Genomic DNA, 17570 nt, shown 5'->3' with positions numbered 1-17570 from the left:
GAACAGCTCTACATTTATTATTGGGTGTCATCATAGGCCGTTGCTATGGGAACACAATGCTCACCATAAAACATGATGTTGTCGTAACTACACGGAAAATCCTCCCAATAGCCCCAGACTTCAGATGAAGGATCCGGGGTTTAAGGGACGGGCAGTGATAGTCAGTCCGTTCTTCTATGTCTGTCTTTGGTTTTCTAAGTGTTATTCGATCCATATGACAATAGAGATATGTGCATAAACAACAAAAACACTTGGGGTATAATGTTCGAACAATGTTATCACCAAACATTTTAAGAATGTTTTTAGAGAACGTTATCCTACCTTTCAGAAGTACAGTACATTCTAGGAACCAAAATAAAACTTCTCAATGAAACCATACCTAGAACAATGAATGGTAACATTCTCAAAATGTTTTTAGAACCAACAATGTCTAGCTGGGAACTCAGACATGCCTACGCAAACATGCAATATCATGAATTACATGCTTTTTTAAAAAGGAAAATGTGGTGACATCAGATTTTTTTTTAAACATCCTTTTCAAACAAATGCAACAAGTTTGTATTTTAAAGCGCACTACAAATAAATCTGACGTTGACCATGACCGTGTTAATATTTCGCATCACAGGAACGTTTTATAAAAAAAGAATAACCTCCTGAAAACATTATCCAAATGTTGCTTTCAAAATGTTCTTCTTTGGTTATCATGTAACATTGAGGGAATGTTTTATAAAGAACATCTTTAATGTGTTACCCCAACAACGTCCAAAACACATCCTTTAAATGTTGGAGGCAAAATGTTCCACCTTTGTTAACATATCACATTAAAGGAACATTTTATAAAACACTTTGTCATCTCAGGCCTCAATAACATCCTGAAAACATTTTCAGAATGTTGCTTGGAGAATGTTCTTCATTTGTTATCATGTAACATTGAGGGAACATTTTATAAAGAACATCTTTAATTAGTTACCCAACAACGTCCAAAACACATCCTTAGAATGTTGCAGGCAAAACGTTCCACCTTTGTTAACATATCACATTAAAGGAACATTTTATAAAAAAACTTTCTGTCATCTCAGGCCTCAATAACATCCTCAAAACATCCTCTGAATGTTGCAGTTAAAACGTTATGTCTTAGTTAACCTTAAACCTTATAGGAACATTATTTGAAAAAATAAAAATCCTAAAAAGGTTCTTTGAACATCAGATTAAAACGTTTCTTTAAAACCTTATTAGAACCTGTAGGTAATGTTAGCCAAAGTTGTGAGAACGTTCCCCGCTAGCTGGCATGTCTGTCGGTCTCAAATCTAAAGGGTGCAATAACGATTTTTATCCAATATGCATAAACAGCGGACACTGTTTATACGCAGCCCTCACACACCACACACGGCCAGATAGCTTATCTAACAGTTAGAACCTACATACGAGACGCAACCTTTATAGTCAGAAAAAAGTGTGATTATTTTCGGATATTTTACACATATGATATTATGAATACTGTGGGCCTCCATACCTTAGTGTGATTATAAGTGCATGTGAGTGAATATTGGCATGCATAAATTCGTTTTTATACGTCCTATTCATTGTCTCAATGCGCTCATACATCTTAAGAAAGTTATCACCAAAAATGTTAAGAATGTTTTTAGAGAACGTTATCCTACCTTTCAGAAGAACATTCTGGGAACCAAAATAAAACGTCCCGCTGAAAACGTTTTAAGAACAGTAGGGCATAATGTTCTAACAATGTTATCAAAAACATCTTAAGAAGGTTATCAAAAACATCTTAAGAAGGTTATCAAAAACATCTTAAGAAGGTTATCAAAAACATCTTAAGAAAGTTATCACCAAACATTTCCAGAATGTTTTTAAAGAACGTTATCCTACCTTTCAGAAGAACATTCTGGGAACCAAAATAAAACGTCCCGTTGAAAACATTCCTAGAACAACGAATGGTAACAAACATTTCTAGCTGGGAACTCACACATGCCACCGCAAACATGCAATATCTGCTTACAGCTTATCATGAATTACGTGCTTGTTTGTTTTTTTCAAAAGGTGACATCAGATTTTTTTAAAACATTCTTTTCAAACAAATGCAACAAGTCTGTTTTTTTAAAGCGCTCTAGAAATAAATCTGACCATGACCGTGTTAATATTTGCCATAACAGGAACGTTTTATAAAAAAGAGAATAACATCCTGAAAACATTTTCAGAATGTTTCTTGGAGAATGTTCTTCATTTGTTATCATGTAACATTGAGGGAACATTTTATAAAGAACATCTTTAATGTGTTACCCAGCAACGTCCAAAAAACATCCTCAGAATGTTGCAGGCAAAACGTTCCACCTTTGTTAACATATCACATTAAAGAAACGTTTTATAAAAAAACTTTCTGTCATCTCAGGCCTCAATAACATCCTCAAAACATCCTCTGAATGTTGCAGTTAAAACGTTATGTCTTAGTTAACCTTAAACCTTATAGGAACATTGTTTGAAAAAATAAACATCCTAAAAAGGTTCTTTGAACATCAGATGAAAACGTTTCTTTAAACCCTTATTAGAACCAATAGGTAACGTTAGCCAAAGTTGTGAGAACGTTCCCCGCTAGCTGGGATGACTCCTGTGTAAATGGTCAAAACGTTTTCAAACTTCATGTGTGTGTTAACAGCCCAGCCTTGAAGACATTTACGTGTCAGTTTTGAGATTTCGTCAAATGCCGTTGCCATGGAAACACAATGCTCGCCGTGAAACACGGTTTTTCCCATAACTCCAGTGAACATGCTCCTAACGGCCCAAAATGTCACATGTTTGATAACGATGCGGACCTCAAGACATTTAAGCCTAATATGGGGTGTCATCATATGCAGTTGCCATGGCGACAGATTACTGGCAAACAAACACAGTGCTTATGTTACTGATGTAAGTCCTAAAGACATTATCTGATTGGCCCGAAACTTCCCAAATTTGGCAACGGCTGAGTCCTCAAGACACCTGCGTGAAGCGCCGACGTGCGGACAACAGCGAACCTGCACGGATCGCCGAACGACCGCTCATCGCTGCTCGCAGCTTTAATTATTCTTCTATTTATATCCATCATGTTTTTTTTTATTCATGTGCTGTATAAATAAAACTTGCCGTGTCTTGCTTTGACTTACCACGTCGAGTTCAGGGTTCGCCTCCATCACTCTCACCATCTCTTCGATATTCGTCCACTTGGTAAACTGGAAGTCATCGTCCACCCACAGGAAGTACTTGGTGGTGACCTGGGAGACCGCCAGGTTCCTGCCAGCAAACCAGCCCTGATGGAGGAAAATATGATTTCATGATTGGACCATCGTTGTCAGTTAATAACTTGAAAGTAGAGACAGTTTTGAGATGGGAGAAAGTGGGCGCCCAGTGGCCCTTTTCCAAATTCTGACCCCCCTAACATCCAGGGATATTGCAAAGTTGTGTGAGGATAAATCGGTCCAGTTGAGGTAAAACAGGTTGCCTATGCCCTCCCCTTGTTAACTCACTGCCTTTTCTATTTTCTAAAGCCAAATTCCATGTAATGCTCATTTGTGTTGTATAGTGCCACTTTTAAATGTACCTGTGCTGGAGGCATGATGAAATGTTTGGTATGATCTCCACCAGTAATGTTCTCTGTTACAAAGCTGTCATCTGCGATGATGACTTCTATGTCTTTATAGAACTGCCGGATGCTTTTCAACAACCGATTGAGTTCTGGGTAGCGCAGGAACGTCTTTGTGGTGATGGTGACTTGAGAGTTGATATCTGAAATAAAAAGAAGAGTTTTTTCAAGAAAAGACACATGAAGACATCATGAGTTCCACTGTCCATGCTGTTAGCTCATGGCTGTTCTGTTTACGTGTTCAGACCTGACAGATCTGTTCAATTTGTGTCTTGAATTAGGTATGGATTATTTCAACGGTAACTGATTTTACATTGGTCAACATTAACAGGATTGGTGAAGTAGTCCGGAATATACTATACAGCATTTTAGCTTTTATATGGCTCACTGATTGATGCTTGAATGTATTTCCCACAAAGAAGAGAAGCAGCTGCTTCCTGCCATAAATAAATTAGTGTTTTATCCCCACGGTGAGTGAACTCCCACCTGTTCCCATGTCGTACAGGACTGGAGGTTGAGGCTGTTTGATGGTAATGGGAAACACACCTTCATGGTCTTCAAACTGGAAGGATGCTGAGAACAGAAGAGGAAAGCTAAGCTGTGTCTCACTGATAATACATTAGGTAGTAAAAGCAATTAGTGGGCACACTTTCACATTTAAAAGTCTCTAGATTAAACACACACGGAAACAAACATTTATAAAAACAAACCTGTACAATTGATAACTTTATGATTTTGCAATTATCTTTGATTACATTTTGTCTAATAGGTCTTATGCATGTTATTTTGTGAGTTTCCTTTCTGCAAAGACAATTTTTCTAAATAAGGATTATTTGTAATGTCTCAAATGCATACCGAGGTCTCCGGTGTGTATGTGGTAAACAGTGCTGGTATAGGTCACATCAGCCAGCAGCTCATTGAGGGTCTCCAGGCTGCTGGACTCCATCATCAGTCGGCTCTCACCATTACCTGTTGTGTTATTCCACAATATTAAAGAGAGAACACATGGACAAAAATGAATGATGCTTCGTTATATAATTACAATAATAATTGTATTCGGTTATTTTGAATTATTGATGCCATACGCTACGGCTACATTCAGATGCCTCTTAAAAAACAATCACTGGTACGGCTTCCTAACTGTCAGACAGTGCACAGAATTTAGCAATGATGCACTTGATCCTACTTTAAATCTGGTCTGAAAAGTTACTTAAGTAAATGCAGAACGTCAACCATTGTCAGATATTGTTTGTTTATTTGTTTAACCAGTCAGATTTAGTTAAATCTCACCATGGACCTGTGCTCCTCCAGCTGGAATCACTGTTTTCAGGACTCCTTTGGACACTTCCAAAAAGACATAGAGTCGACACACCTCAGTAAATCGTCAATCTTCATCATTTATTTTAACCAATAAAGAAAATGTACCATTATTCTCTAATCTATACATCAAGATAAACAGGAAAGGACGAAAAAGTTTGAAAAATAGATGGGCTGAAAAAATAAAGATCAATTATTTTGCGTCCTACTCAGAAAAACGTTAGCATTTAATTGCAAAGGATTTTGGGTAACCTGTGCTTTTCATCAGATAATGATCAAATCCAATGTGAACTTTTTATATTGCAAGGACTCTTTGATCAAGGCTGGTGTGCAGAAACTGTTGCCCTGCGTTTTATTGTGAAAAAAGTCAACATTTTGACAAAAAATCTGAATTGTGAGGAAAAGTCAGAATCCCTAGACATTTCTGAAAGGAAGTCCACATTTTTAGAACGAAGTCAGAAAATGAGACATTTCTGTCAGAATTCTGAGATTTTCTTTAAATAAAAAAATATATTTTTACATTTCTGAAAAAAGTTGAATTTTTGAGATTTTTACAAAAAAGTCAGAATTTGAAGATAAAAGTCTACATTTTAAGTCAAAGTTTTGAGAAATAGTCTGAATTCTGCGATTTTCAGAATGAAGTCGATTTTAAGATGTTCAGAAAAAGTCGGAATTTTGAGAAAGAGATTTTGTGAAAAAGTTAGAAGTCTGACAAAAGTTCAGGTTGGGCAACAGGATTTCAGAATCAATTTGTTTTGGAATGCATTTGTTCACTTTTTATAATTTATTAAAGGGCCCATGTCATAGCCATTTCCACTGATCATAATTCCATTGTTGAGGTCTACTAGAATAGATTTATATTGTGCAATTTTCCAAACTCACATTGGTTTCTCATACAGCATCTCTATAAACTACGTGTATTCACTGAATTTCACTCTCTGCCTTTAACGGCTCGTTGTAGCTCCAATAGCTCCAGCCCCCACCCTCCCTGTGAGCACAGTGTGCTCTGATTGGTCGGGACGTTGTGAATCGCGCTGAGCTCCGTGGAGGTGTTGTTTCCTTGTTAGCGATACACAGCTAAACTCATCCTGAGCACACACAAAGTCACAGCCGAAGTAAAAACAATAAGTGTGGCTTGATATTGAGTAAGAAAAAGGTTGATAAACGCTGTGAGAATGGGTCTGCAGAGAGAATTTTGCCGCGATCCCAACTGTCTGTTATCAGCCTGCAGCCAGGGAGGAGAAATCAGCTGAGCTGCCTGCTCCCTGCACACAGGTGTGTGTGTGAGGAAGTCCGTGGATTGGTCAATTTGGACCAATCAGCGGGGGCTTAACGTAACGGCTCCGCGGATGTAACGTAACGGCTCCACGGATTGGTCCATTTCGTTCCGGGTACGGCTTGACATCATGCCGTACCCGGAACGAATTGGAAGAATCAAATGGACAATGACGTATCTCCAACGAGGCCTTTTTGGGGAGGTATTTTCTGTGTTAGAGTTTTACTCTCTACAGGGTGTACTTTGAGGGTTTGTGACTCTGCACACCGTTTACATGCATAAAAACCTTCATAACACACAAGGGGACGGGTAATAACCGGAAAAGCATGACATGGGCCCTTTAATGTTATAGAAATTAAAGAAAACCATTTCACAACACAGCGTCGAAATCAACAGCTACACCCCCTAAAGTCAGTCCAATTGGTAAAGAATGTTTGAAAGACCATGGAGATTGGGAAGTCTCTTTCATAATATTCATTAGCTTTAACTTTGGATATTCAGGGGAGATAAATGTTTTCCCAGCAATATGGCAACAATACAATTATGGAACAATAAGACTTTTGGCATAAGATGAAGAATTACAAAATAAAAATATAGGCTTTCAAAGATTCTCAGTTTCAGGACCTGTACCCGGTATTTTCAGTGAGTCCCTTTGCCCAAGAACTACACCAAGATGGCTGCTGTACAATCTGATCGTTTCTATGAATATATAAATCATTTTCATGTGACTCTAATATGACACATCTTTGCCTTCGTCATCAAACGGTATTGTTTTCTGTTTCGTCCTCACTTCCAAATCAAGTGCAAAATAATAATACCATCAATGTTTTCTACATGTGGCATGTTTTATACATATTACATGTTTTTAAAGGGCCCATGTCATGGCCATTTCCACTGATCATAATTACATTGTTGAGGTATACTAAAATAGATTTATACTGTGCAATTTTCCAAACTCACATTGGTTTCGCATACAGCATCTCTGTCAAGCATGTGTATTCAGCAGTATTCACTTTCTCCACTAAACGACTCGTTGGAGCTCTTGCCCCCCCCTCCCTGTGAGCCTAGTGTGCTCCGATTGGTCAGCTCGGCCACTCGTTCTGATTAGTCAACCACCAGAGAGGCTGCGCCCATGTCAGTGCTTTTCCCGGCTGCTCTCAGCGTAACATCAGTCTTATCATGGCGTCGGTACAGCGGTATATTTTATATACATATATATTTTTAACTGTTGTTATAGAAGAGTGTGACGGCCCCAGGGCCTTTGTCTTACGATGGGGTGGAGCTGAAGAGGGTAATCAGCACGATCACGGACACCTCCGGACACTACGGCCCCAGTCTCTCTCCAAAGCGGCTGCAGGAAGACTAACTCTGCGATCCTCTCAACCACCTATCTTTGCATTTACCACAATAAATGTGCCGTGGTTTTGTAAACTCGTGTATGTCTCCTTGTCTTTCCGTTGTGGCCTACGAGCTACTCTCATAACAAAGAGTAAGTTATTTTTACCCGTTATAAACTACTACTGTTTGATGAGAAATCAAATCATGGTTTGCTATATATGAATTCAGGGAAGAAAGGATAGGCCTACTAAGTATTTCCATTAAACTTTATTTTTAGAAATGTACAAAATGAACATAAATATACATATATACACGGTATATCATCCATTCCTCCTCCTCTTGCCTGCGCACAGCCGGTGCGGTGCGGTGCCTTTTAGCACCCTCAGTAGAATCCCTTCCCCGTCATGGATTGTCCGCCAGGATCTGGCTGGACGAAATCAAATGCAAATCACAAAATATTAGAGAAACTTAGTTGTTTTAGATTCGTTAGTAGTAGTTGTGTAATGAACAGCTTGCCTGCTAATATGCTAACCTAGCTTTGTTTACCTTGGTAGCTAACACGATATGAACGTTAGCTTGGAGGAAAGGCAACTATAATGCAGTGTAATAAAACTACTATGAACAAAAGCTAGTGGTTCATATTAGGCTAGCAATAACGTGTTTATAATTGCAATCGTATACGGGTATTCTGCTACCATACAATGTAACTTGCATGAATACATTGTTTTGCGCTAGCATACAGCTAGCCTCGTTAGCTACATGCAGTATATGTATGGTCACAATGTACGGTAAACCGGAGTATACTGTATGAGTATTCCGTGTGTGTGACTGCAGACATTCTCCTGCCATGACAAACATGTAAGGCCATCTGCTGACATTGTAGTTGATATATTTAAACGCTAGCAACGTAGCATCACAAAAATGTTTTTCTGACCAAAACTAGCTCAAGCTCCGTGTGTTAGATCGCTACGCCAGCTATAATGTAATTACGTTTCGCGACTGACCGGCAAATCACCCGCAGTATACTGTCAATAGGTATTTTGTGTGTGAATGCAGACATTCTCCTGCTATGAGATACATGTATGCAAGGCCATCTGCTGATATTAGAGTTGATATATGGAAACTCTAGCAACTTAGTTAGCACAGTTAGCACTGTGTCAATGGCTTAGCAGTCCAACACAGTTTACACATTTAAACAGTCTTGTTTGATAAATACACAAATAACAATGCAAACTTACAGGTTGTATACCCAGATCTTCCCCTGCTCCAAACGGTCCAAACAAGCTGTGCATATCCGGCCTCAAACTGGGCAATGTTTTGGAAGCTTTCGTCTGTGAAATGCCGGTTCTTCGAACCTCTGGAGGAGGAACACGCCGCTGCTGGTGTGGCCATAGCTCTTCGGGATTGGTCCATTTCGTTCCGGGTACCGCATGACATCAGGCGGTACCCGGAACTAAATGGAAGACTCAAATGGGCAGTGACGTATCTCCAACGAGGCGTTTTGGGGAGGTATTTTCTGTGTTAGAGTTTTACTCGCTACAGGGTGTACTTTGAGGGTTTTGACTCTGCACACCGTTTACATGCATAAAAACCTTCATAACACACAAGGGGACGGGTAATAACCGGAAAAGCATGACATGGGAGCTTTAAATGATATGTTCAAACTCTCAGCAGCCATCTTGTATGAACCGGCCAAACACTATCCCAGGTTTCTCTGTAGATCAGCTGTATCTGTGGGATCACACCAACCGTGTAGTTGCTTCTTTGTCGTGCATGCAGTGCTAGACCTGAAATGAAAATTAAATGTGCTTTCATATTCTCCAGTTACATAAGTGCACTCATTCACCTCTGGCTTGGTTGACTCACATAACCTGTACATAACCTGTATAACGCAAATATATCAGGGCGTGATCAAACCAAGCCAAAAATCACAATCCAGCTTCCTGCCTCACTAGTTCCTGAGCATTTTCTAGGGTCTGAGACCAGAGATCTGCAAAGACCCTATTGTAAACAAAACTGACAAAAACACACAAAACAGTCCAAACGACGAGCAAAAGCATCGAAAAAAGCACCGAAATCATGACAGCAGGTAGCTCCCCACATTATTGATATCGATAGGATTATTATTATGATTATTATTTTCCCTCTTTGAACGCACTTTTGACCCCCGCAACATATATGAAAACTGGCCAAATTGTTCACGGGCGTAAGAAATGGTGAAAATTAGACACGTGAAATGGGTTCCAGAAATGTGCGTAAAAAATTGCGCAAGCCACGCCCACTTCCGTTTTAAACATGAACTCCCCCCACTTTCACTTTCGCATAAATTAAAGAAATTTGCTATGTATATCTAAAGTGCGAAGACGAACCAAAAAGCCTCTTGGAGGTGTATACAAAAACGTACAGGAAGTTGGCCATTTTGAATTTGGCGTTACGATCGACTCCAAATTTTGAAAATAGCATCTTGGGACCAAGATGAAAAGTTATCTAAAATCTAAACTTTTCACTACACGGCGTAGCCACGAAGTGGTGCCCATTTTCATGTTCGCTCGATGCTAGGCGATCCCTCGCCATGGAACACGGTGATGTCATAACTCCAACTGACATGCTCCGAACGCCCCCAAACGTCACATGATGGTTAACACTGCGGCCCTGAACAGCTCTACGCCAAATCTAAGGTTTCATCATATGGCGTTTCCATAGCAACGCTTCCCTCGCCATAAAACACGATGTTGTCGTAACTCAAAGGAAAATGGTCCAAACGCCACCAGACTTCAGATGATGGTTAATGGTCCGGCCCTCATCATGTTTTTGTGCCACTTGTGAGTTTTCATTTAAACGCTGTTGCCATTGCAACACATTTCTCACAATAAAACACGATGTTGCTATAACTCCTATGAAAATGCTCAAATAGGCCCCAACCTTCACATTTGTGCTAACAGTCCAGCCCTGACAACGTCTAAGTGTCAGTTTAAAAATGTTGTCAAATGCCATTGCCAAGGAAACACAATGCTCGCCATAAAACACGATTTTCAAATAACTCTGGTAAAAATGCTCCAAACAGCCCAAAACTTCACAGGTCTGATAATGATGCAGCTCTCAACACATCTGAGCCTATGAGGGGTGTCATCCCTCGTCATCATACACGTTTTATTATAATTTACAATATGTTACTGCTGTAACTCCTATAGACATTGTCTGATCGGCCCGAAACTTCCCACGTTTGCTAACGGCCGAGTCTGGAAAACATCGTGTCGTGCGGACAACAGCGAACCTGCGCAGATCGTTCGAAGATCCGCTCATCAATGCTCGCAGCTTTAATTTTTTTATTGTATTTTGCCACGATTCACCCAACACAGCCTTCTGTTGTGTCATAATGCAGAGTAATGAAAGGACATACTGTACGGTGTAGCATACCTGGGATGAAGGTGGAGGTCATAGGTCGTACTTTGAAACCCTGGATAGGGTACTGCAGGGGAGAGTTAGACGGAGCATACAGCCGTGTGGATAACACTGACTCAGTCCTGGTGGGGAGATAGGAGGGTTAGTGAGGATGAGTCAGAGTCATAAAACATAAATCAAAAAGGTGCTGTGCAAAGATGCTGGATATTTTAAACTATAATTATATGTCGATGCCCATGCCAACCTGGCTTTGTGTTGTTGGAACTCCTTATGTCGGCGTTGCTCCACCTCCTCAGACTCAGCATCAAACAGAGAGTTTTTAAGGATTATTGCAGATTTGGCACATGTGCAAGGACCAGGTGGGGGAAGATGTCTCGGTGGCAGCAATCTGTAAAGGTGGGTGTTACATGGAAGTCCTGAAGTGAAAACTCAGTTTACTTCTTTTTCATTTTACCAGCCAAGAACAACAGTTTAAACCATTTGACAACCTCTGTTAAAAAGTGAGCAATTTCAGAAGTGCCTCTTATAAACTGTGTTGAGCATATATTGAGCAACTCCATCTTATGGGAGTTTTACCTTCCCCCTTTTATATTTCTGCAATTGAGTCTAACTCCCTTCCCTACTCAGGACACAGTTTATTTTTTCCCGATGAGTTGATGGATGCATTATGTACTTTCATAATGCATACTTCGGGTGGGCTATCTTGTGATTGACAGGTCGAAAAACCAGTAGTTGACATCTAGATGACCACCTGCACTTCTTATATACGGTCTGTGTCCAACATTAAGGGCATGCACAGAATAAACTGTGATAGTTTATACTCCATTGATGAGATTATGTTTCACCATTCCACAAATCCAAAAGGTTTTTGTAGCCCAATTATTCCCGGTAAGTTAATTCATTTCATACTGTACTTAAAGGTGGGGTATGTAATTTATTTCAGAAACACTTTTTGTTATATTCCGTGGAATGCTCTTAACATCCCGATAGCAATGAATATATTAAATGCTTTGAGAATAAATACATTAAAAAAATTCCTCTGTGGAAGCCGTGGCGCTGTAAAAAGCACGACCAATCATTTGAGCCGGCCCGGCTAAAATAACTGGATGGCCTACCTTCCTGTCAGCCTTCCATCTGTGCACAAACTTATCTCGTGCCCTCATTGGTCATGTGCACGTTTGTGTGTATTGGAGGAGGGGCTCTGTAAGGAAGTGGCAGATTTTTTCTGGTTGTGTATTTTCAAATTCTAGCGCACTCGAGCTGGTTTCTCCAAAATTACCTACCCCACCTTTAAAGACAGAAGCCGCGTTCACACCGGAGTACTTTCACCGTACTTTTCGCGTTTTAGTTCCGTGAGTACCCCTTATGTCGCGTTCACACCAACAATCGTACTTAATCTCGGGTACTTTTACCCCCATTTTTAGAGCCAGCTCAGAGAGCGTACTTTTCTGTGGGTGAAAAGTGCTCCAAAAGTGCCCCAGTGCTGATTGGCTGGGCGAATTGCAAACCACGCCCGTACAACTCTGAAAATGTTGTGTGGAGACGCCATTGTTTTTCCTCGCTACAAAAACACAACGCTCCGTGCGTTGTGTTTGTTTTTGAAAGCAGTTATGGCAAGCATCAAGAAATGATGAGGAGGTGTCGGCGCTTCTGGAGATCTACGCCGAGGAGGCGACCCAAGGAATGCTACTGAAGCCAGTTCGGTAGCTTTCACTCGACCTGGGAATTGTGCACAGCCGGCTAAATATAAAGAAACTCAGGACTACAAACGGCGGATTCAGTGGCCAACGATGACTACCACGACGAAGGTAAAATCAACTACATGCACTGGGGTTTTAATCTGCACAATAATGGTCTCAGATGTACTTTTATTTGCTCAGTAGATCAAGCTAGCCATGCTAGGCTCCGAGCTAGCTACATCTAGCTAGCTAGATATTCTCGGCCGCTCTGAAAACGTTTTGACTTGTGAATAACTGTGCAGTGTTTCTGTAATTTGCTTCACTAACTCATGGCACTAATCGTGTGTTTCAGGCGAGGATGGACAACTCTCGGGATTGGAAACAAGCGAGCTTTGCATTCTAGATCACAGCGCTAGCTCGTCCTCCTTACCAGCAACCAAACGCAAAGGTACACACACTGTAACTTTGTCTTGAAAGAACGTTACGCATCGAACTGATGTTCACAATCATGTTTATTTCATAATATTCATCATATTTTATGTTTAACTTGCCTCAACAACATTAAACAAAGTTCAAGCATACATGAAGCACTCTTCAAAAAGGAACAATCCTCCGTGTTTGAACCTCTTGAATCGCTGCATAGTCGATTTATTTGGACTGGATTATCCCAGAGAGGCCAAACATTCTTTATAACACAGTTTCAGATTTGTGAAACCTTAATTCTATTTGTGAAAATACAAAAAAGGGAGATTTCAGTGCTTTTTTTACATGTAGACCACATTAGACCAGGTCCTGATCTAAAACCACTATACCTAGACTCATCAAATCTGGACTGGATTATCCCAGAGAGTCAAAAGATTCTTTAGAACACAGTTTCAGATTTGTGAAACCTTAATTCTATTTGTGAAAATACAAAAAAAAAACATTCCTAGTATCTTGTATCTTGCTTATTTTCCCCTCTTAGGAAAGCGGACACAATTTCTTTGACACCGCCCAGGCGTTGGAGGACCGGCGTGCCGTGGTGAATGAGTCGCTGCGTGGAGATCAGATGGTGCTGTTCACCAAGGCCCAGGAAACGGAGGACAAGATGCTCACCTCGATGGAGCGCCAGGCAGAAGTGTTCAAGCAGCAGATGGAGCGCCAGCAGCACCAGGATGAAGTGTGGGCGCTGCGCCATGAGGAAGCGTCGGCGCAGCGGCAGGATGAGCGACAAACTGCATTTAATAACAGTTTATTTGGTATAGTTTTTGTAAATGTAAATACTGACACACGACACACAACGTTGCACTAAGGTGTGTATGCTGCTGAGAATATCCCTACACCTGGGACAGTTTATTTTATATTGTTATTACTGTTATGACTTTATTTTATATATAATGTTTACTGACATGTACAACTGACACTTTATTTACATTTAAAATTGTTCTATTTAATGTTATGTCTTGAGAGTGCAATAAAGAAAACCGACATGGCGATTAAGCTTATTTCTCCTGACACTTTATCTTTAGTGACCTGTGTAGCATCCTATACATCACATGTAAGTGATTATTCTGATACCATCATGTTTCATCGGTTATAAACTGGCAAAGCTTTATTTGTCATTTATTTATCATCAATGTTGCAACCTTGTGGGGGAATGGCAGGGGCACATACACAAATATGATAATTTATATAATTTTAAATATTATTTGACCTAAACTTTTAATTCCCCCCCATTTCACATAACACAACATGGAGTCCACTATGGGCCAAAACTAACATGTATGTTTGCATAGTGTTTATGGCAGACGGATGCAGTGGGTCTCAGGAAGATATATAATAAAAGTGGGTTTGCTGCTGAGACTCCCTACAGCTGGGACAGTTTATTTTATATTATTATTACTGTTATTATATAGTACAACTGACACTTTATTTTATATTGACAATGTTTACTGACATGTACAACTGACACTTTAGTTACATTTAAAATATTTCTATTTAATGTTATGTCTTGAGAGTGCAATAAAGAAAACCGACATGGCGATTAAACAGATCCTGTATCAGCCAAAAGTGCCTGTCAGAGGTCTTCTTTGTTATTTATTGAGCTTTAAAACAAATTGATAACGACTCTATATAATAATATAAGAATAATAAACGGAGCCTCTCTTTTCCTCCCCCTCTTCTGACAGCCCAGCAGCTGATCTCTGAGCAAGAGAGGTGGGGAGAGGGAGACGTGGGGAGAGGGAGACGTGGGGAGAGGGAGGCGGGGCTATTTCATCGTTATCAGAAAATGATCGTATAGAGGCGTACAGACGGATCCGTTTGCCCTCCCAGAGCGTTCCTTTTTTCAGATCTATCCACCTGGGGACCCGTTATCGTTTGCGGGGTCCGTTTCTATCGTTTTGTTACGGCCTCGTGTAAACGAAAGGGCTATACGCAAGAGAAACTATGCAGATACAACCCGTATCGTCCTTGTGTAAACGGGGTCTTAGTTCATGAGAACCTTTTCACCCCCTTTTCAGTCCCTGCTAGAGAGCAGGTACTTTCATGGGTGAAAAAGGTTCTCATTTCTGATTGGCTGGGCGGATTGCAAACCACGCCCCGTAAAACTCCGGGGACTTAGTTCATCAGAACTAAAGAGTTCTGATGAACTAAGTTCTGATGAACTAAGTACGGCAAAGTACTTAGGTGTGAAAGCGCACTTAGTACAGATCGCGTTCACACCGGAGTACTTTTCCCTGAGGGAAGATTACGCAAATGAGCCGCTGACGTCACTTCTTCTTCTTCTGCTTTGGCTTTACTGGCAGGCCACAAACCACTTCACGGCGAGTACAGTAGGTGGCGGTATGCACCTTAAAGTTGTCTGCAATCCGCTACAAAACAAGAGAAGAAGAAGAAGAAAAACTTCCCGCGTATACTGCGACGCCCACCCACTCGCTGTACATTAGGCGTCTGTTGTTTACCTTCCGACCTCAGACATGATGGAGATGGAGTCGACTGAAGTTGTGCTGTTTGTGCTCATGTTATACAGCTTTGTAACTGAGTTAATGCAGCCTGAGCAACTTGCGTACAATAACAAAACAAGCCGAGCACGAGTGGTGGTGGAGAACGCTTTTGGCAGACTGAAGGGCAGGTGGCGGTGCTTGATGAAAAGAAACGACTGCAAGATGGTCGATGCTGTCCGGGAGAAAAGGTCTGTGGCCTAGCAGAGCATCCAAGCGCTCGTACCATTTACTGGTCTTCTGGTCGTTACCACTCTTGTTATAATAGTCTTTAATTTGTTTGTAGTCCTGCCTGAGTTTCTTTATTTTTAGCCGGTATGCCGTGGGGCTGTGCACGATTCCCAGGTCGAGTGAAAGCTACTGAACTGGCTTCAGTAGCATTCCCTGGGTCGCGTCCTCGGCGTAGATCTCCAGAAGCGCCGACACCTCCTCATCACTCCACCGCTCCGATGATTTCTTGATGCTTGCCATAACTGCTTTCAAAAACAAACTACTCTCCGTCGGTGCGCTGGGTTTTTGTAGCGAGGAAAAACAATGGCGGCTCTACACAACATTTTCACAGTTGTACGGGGCGTGGTTTGCAATTCGCCCAGCCAATCAGCACTGGGGCACTCTTTTCCCACAGGAAAGTACGATCTCTCAGCGGGCACTAAAAATGGGGGTAAAAGTTCCCGAGATTAAGTACTCTTTTTGGTGTGAACGCGACATAAGGGGTACTAACGGAACTAAACGCGAAAAGTACGGTGAAAAGTACTCCGGTGTGAACGCGGCTATTGGCTCTGCACAAACACAAGTCTTTTGTGCATTTGTCCTGATTATTTATATATGAAAACAGGACCTATGACATCATGAGACATTTACATGCTTACATCGAATCAGTCATAGTGCCAAGTACAGCCTTATGCGACACACACACACACACACACACACACACACACACACACACACACACACACACACACACACACACACACACACACTTTACCTCTTTGTTTGTGGAGGCATTGGACTACGTTGTTTGAAGACTCCTTTTAGAACATTATGGGTTGTATGATGATATTCATAATATGTGTATGATAATAATACACAGGCCACCAACACACACCCAATAAATGCAGTCTGAAGAGTTCCTCTGTTACCAACAGCCATCTGTAATGAAAATAAAGTAAAGTTTATATCTTTTCTGCTTTTAGGAAAACGTTATTTCCTTTTTTTTCCCTTCTTCTTTTGTCAGAGTTCATTTTGCCTTTCAAATCGTAATGTTAGAGCTAAGGAAAACCACACGTTAACAAAGCACAATAAAATATATATATTCATAATATTACAAAATAGCCGCTGCATACTCTTGGTTTTAGTAATGGTATTGAAGGGACTAGTGTACAATTTATAGTAATTATTATTATATGTAGACAAATGCTATATGTGGGTACACACACACGTCTCTGCTGTATTATAACATAATGACACAAATATTTCAAAGTACTTTTGAACCCTTTTGTGTTGAGTCGAGAAGATATATAAAAGAAAATGTTCAACTTGAAACGTTGAGGACTTTTTTCTCTAAAGACAGTGTAACAGAAAAAAATAATTACACACACACGCACACACACACTAGGTGATAACCTGAAATGGAGGCGCTTTTATACATTCCTGAAATCAGCCAAATAAATCTGGGAAAACCAAACGTGTATTTTGTCGTCGAATACGTTTCACTTAAATTCTTGCTTTACACAATAAATAGACAAATGGAATTTTAAAAAGTACAATTCTTTATCAGTTGCCCATCGAGTGCTACCATGATACAGCAAAAAATATAAAAATTGGATTAGAAAAATAAGCTACAGTTCCGTTCCCTTATTTATTTAAAAAAAAGTCATGATGGAATGTAATGTAGAAATACCTGTGATTCTGTATGTGACTAAAACACAAAGATAACGTTTGGATTA

General features: G+C 40.4%; 1 protein-coding gene across 1 annotated transcript; it reads right to left on the bottom strand.

Annotated features, from left to right (window-relative positions):
• Nucleotides 1-2857: 2857 nt before the first annotated feature.
• Nucleotides 2858-16676, bottom strand: LOC117483092 (beta-1,4 N-acetylgalactosaminyltransferase 1-like). Its single transcript, XM_034131254.1, has 10 exons — nucleotides 16610-16676; nucleotides 11209-11352; nucleotides 10980-11086; nucleotides 9261-9349; nucleotides 4922-5003; nucleotides 4487-4600; nucleotides 4118-4204; nucleotides 3590-3774; nucleotides 3146-3299; nucleotides 2858-2886 (listed from the first exon to the last, which is right to left on the bottom strand). The coding sequence occupies exons 1-10, from the start codon at nucleotides 16627-16629 to the stop codon at nucleotides 2858-2860; spliced, it is 1011 nt and encodes a 336-aa protein (XP_033987145.1). The 5' UTR covers nucleotides 16630-16676.
• Nucleotides 16677-17570: the final 894 nt, after the last annotated feature.

This window comes from Trematomus bernacchii, unplaced genomic scaffold, assembly GCF_902827165.1.
Source record: "Trematomus bernacchii unplaced genomic scaffold, fTreBer1.1, whole genome shotgun sequence".
Taxonomy (NCBI): domain Eukaryota; kingdom Metazoa; phylum Chordata; class Actinopteri; order Perciformes; family Nototheniidae; genus Trematomus; species Trematomus bernacchii.
The sequence above is the reverse complement of the archived record's forward strand: the minus strand, read 5'-3'. Positions and strand labels throughout refer to the sequence as shown.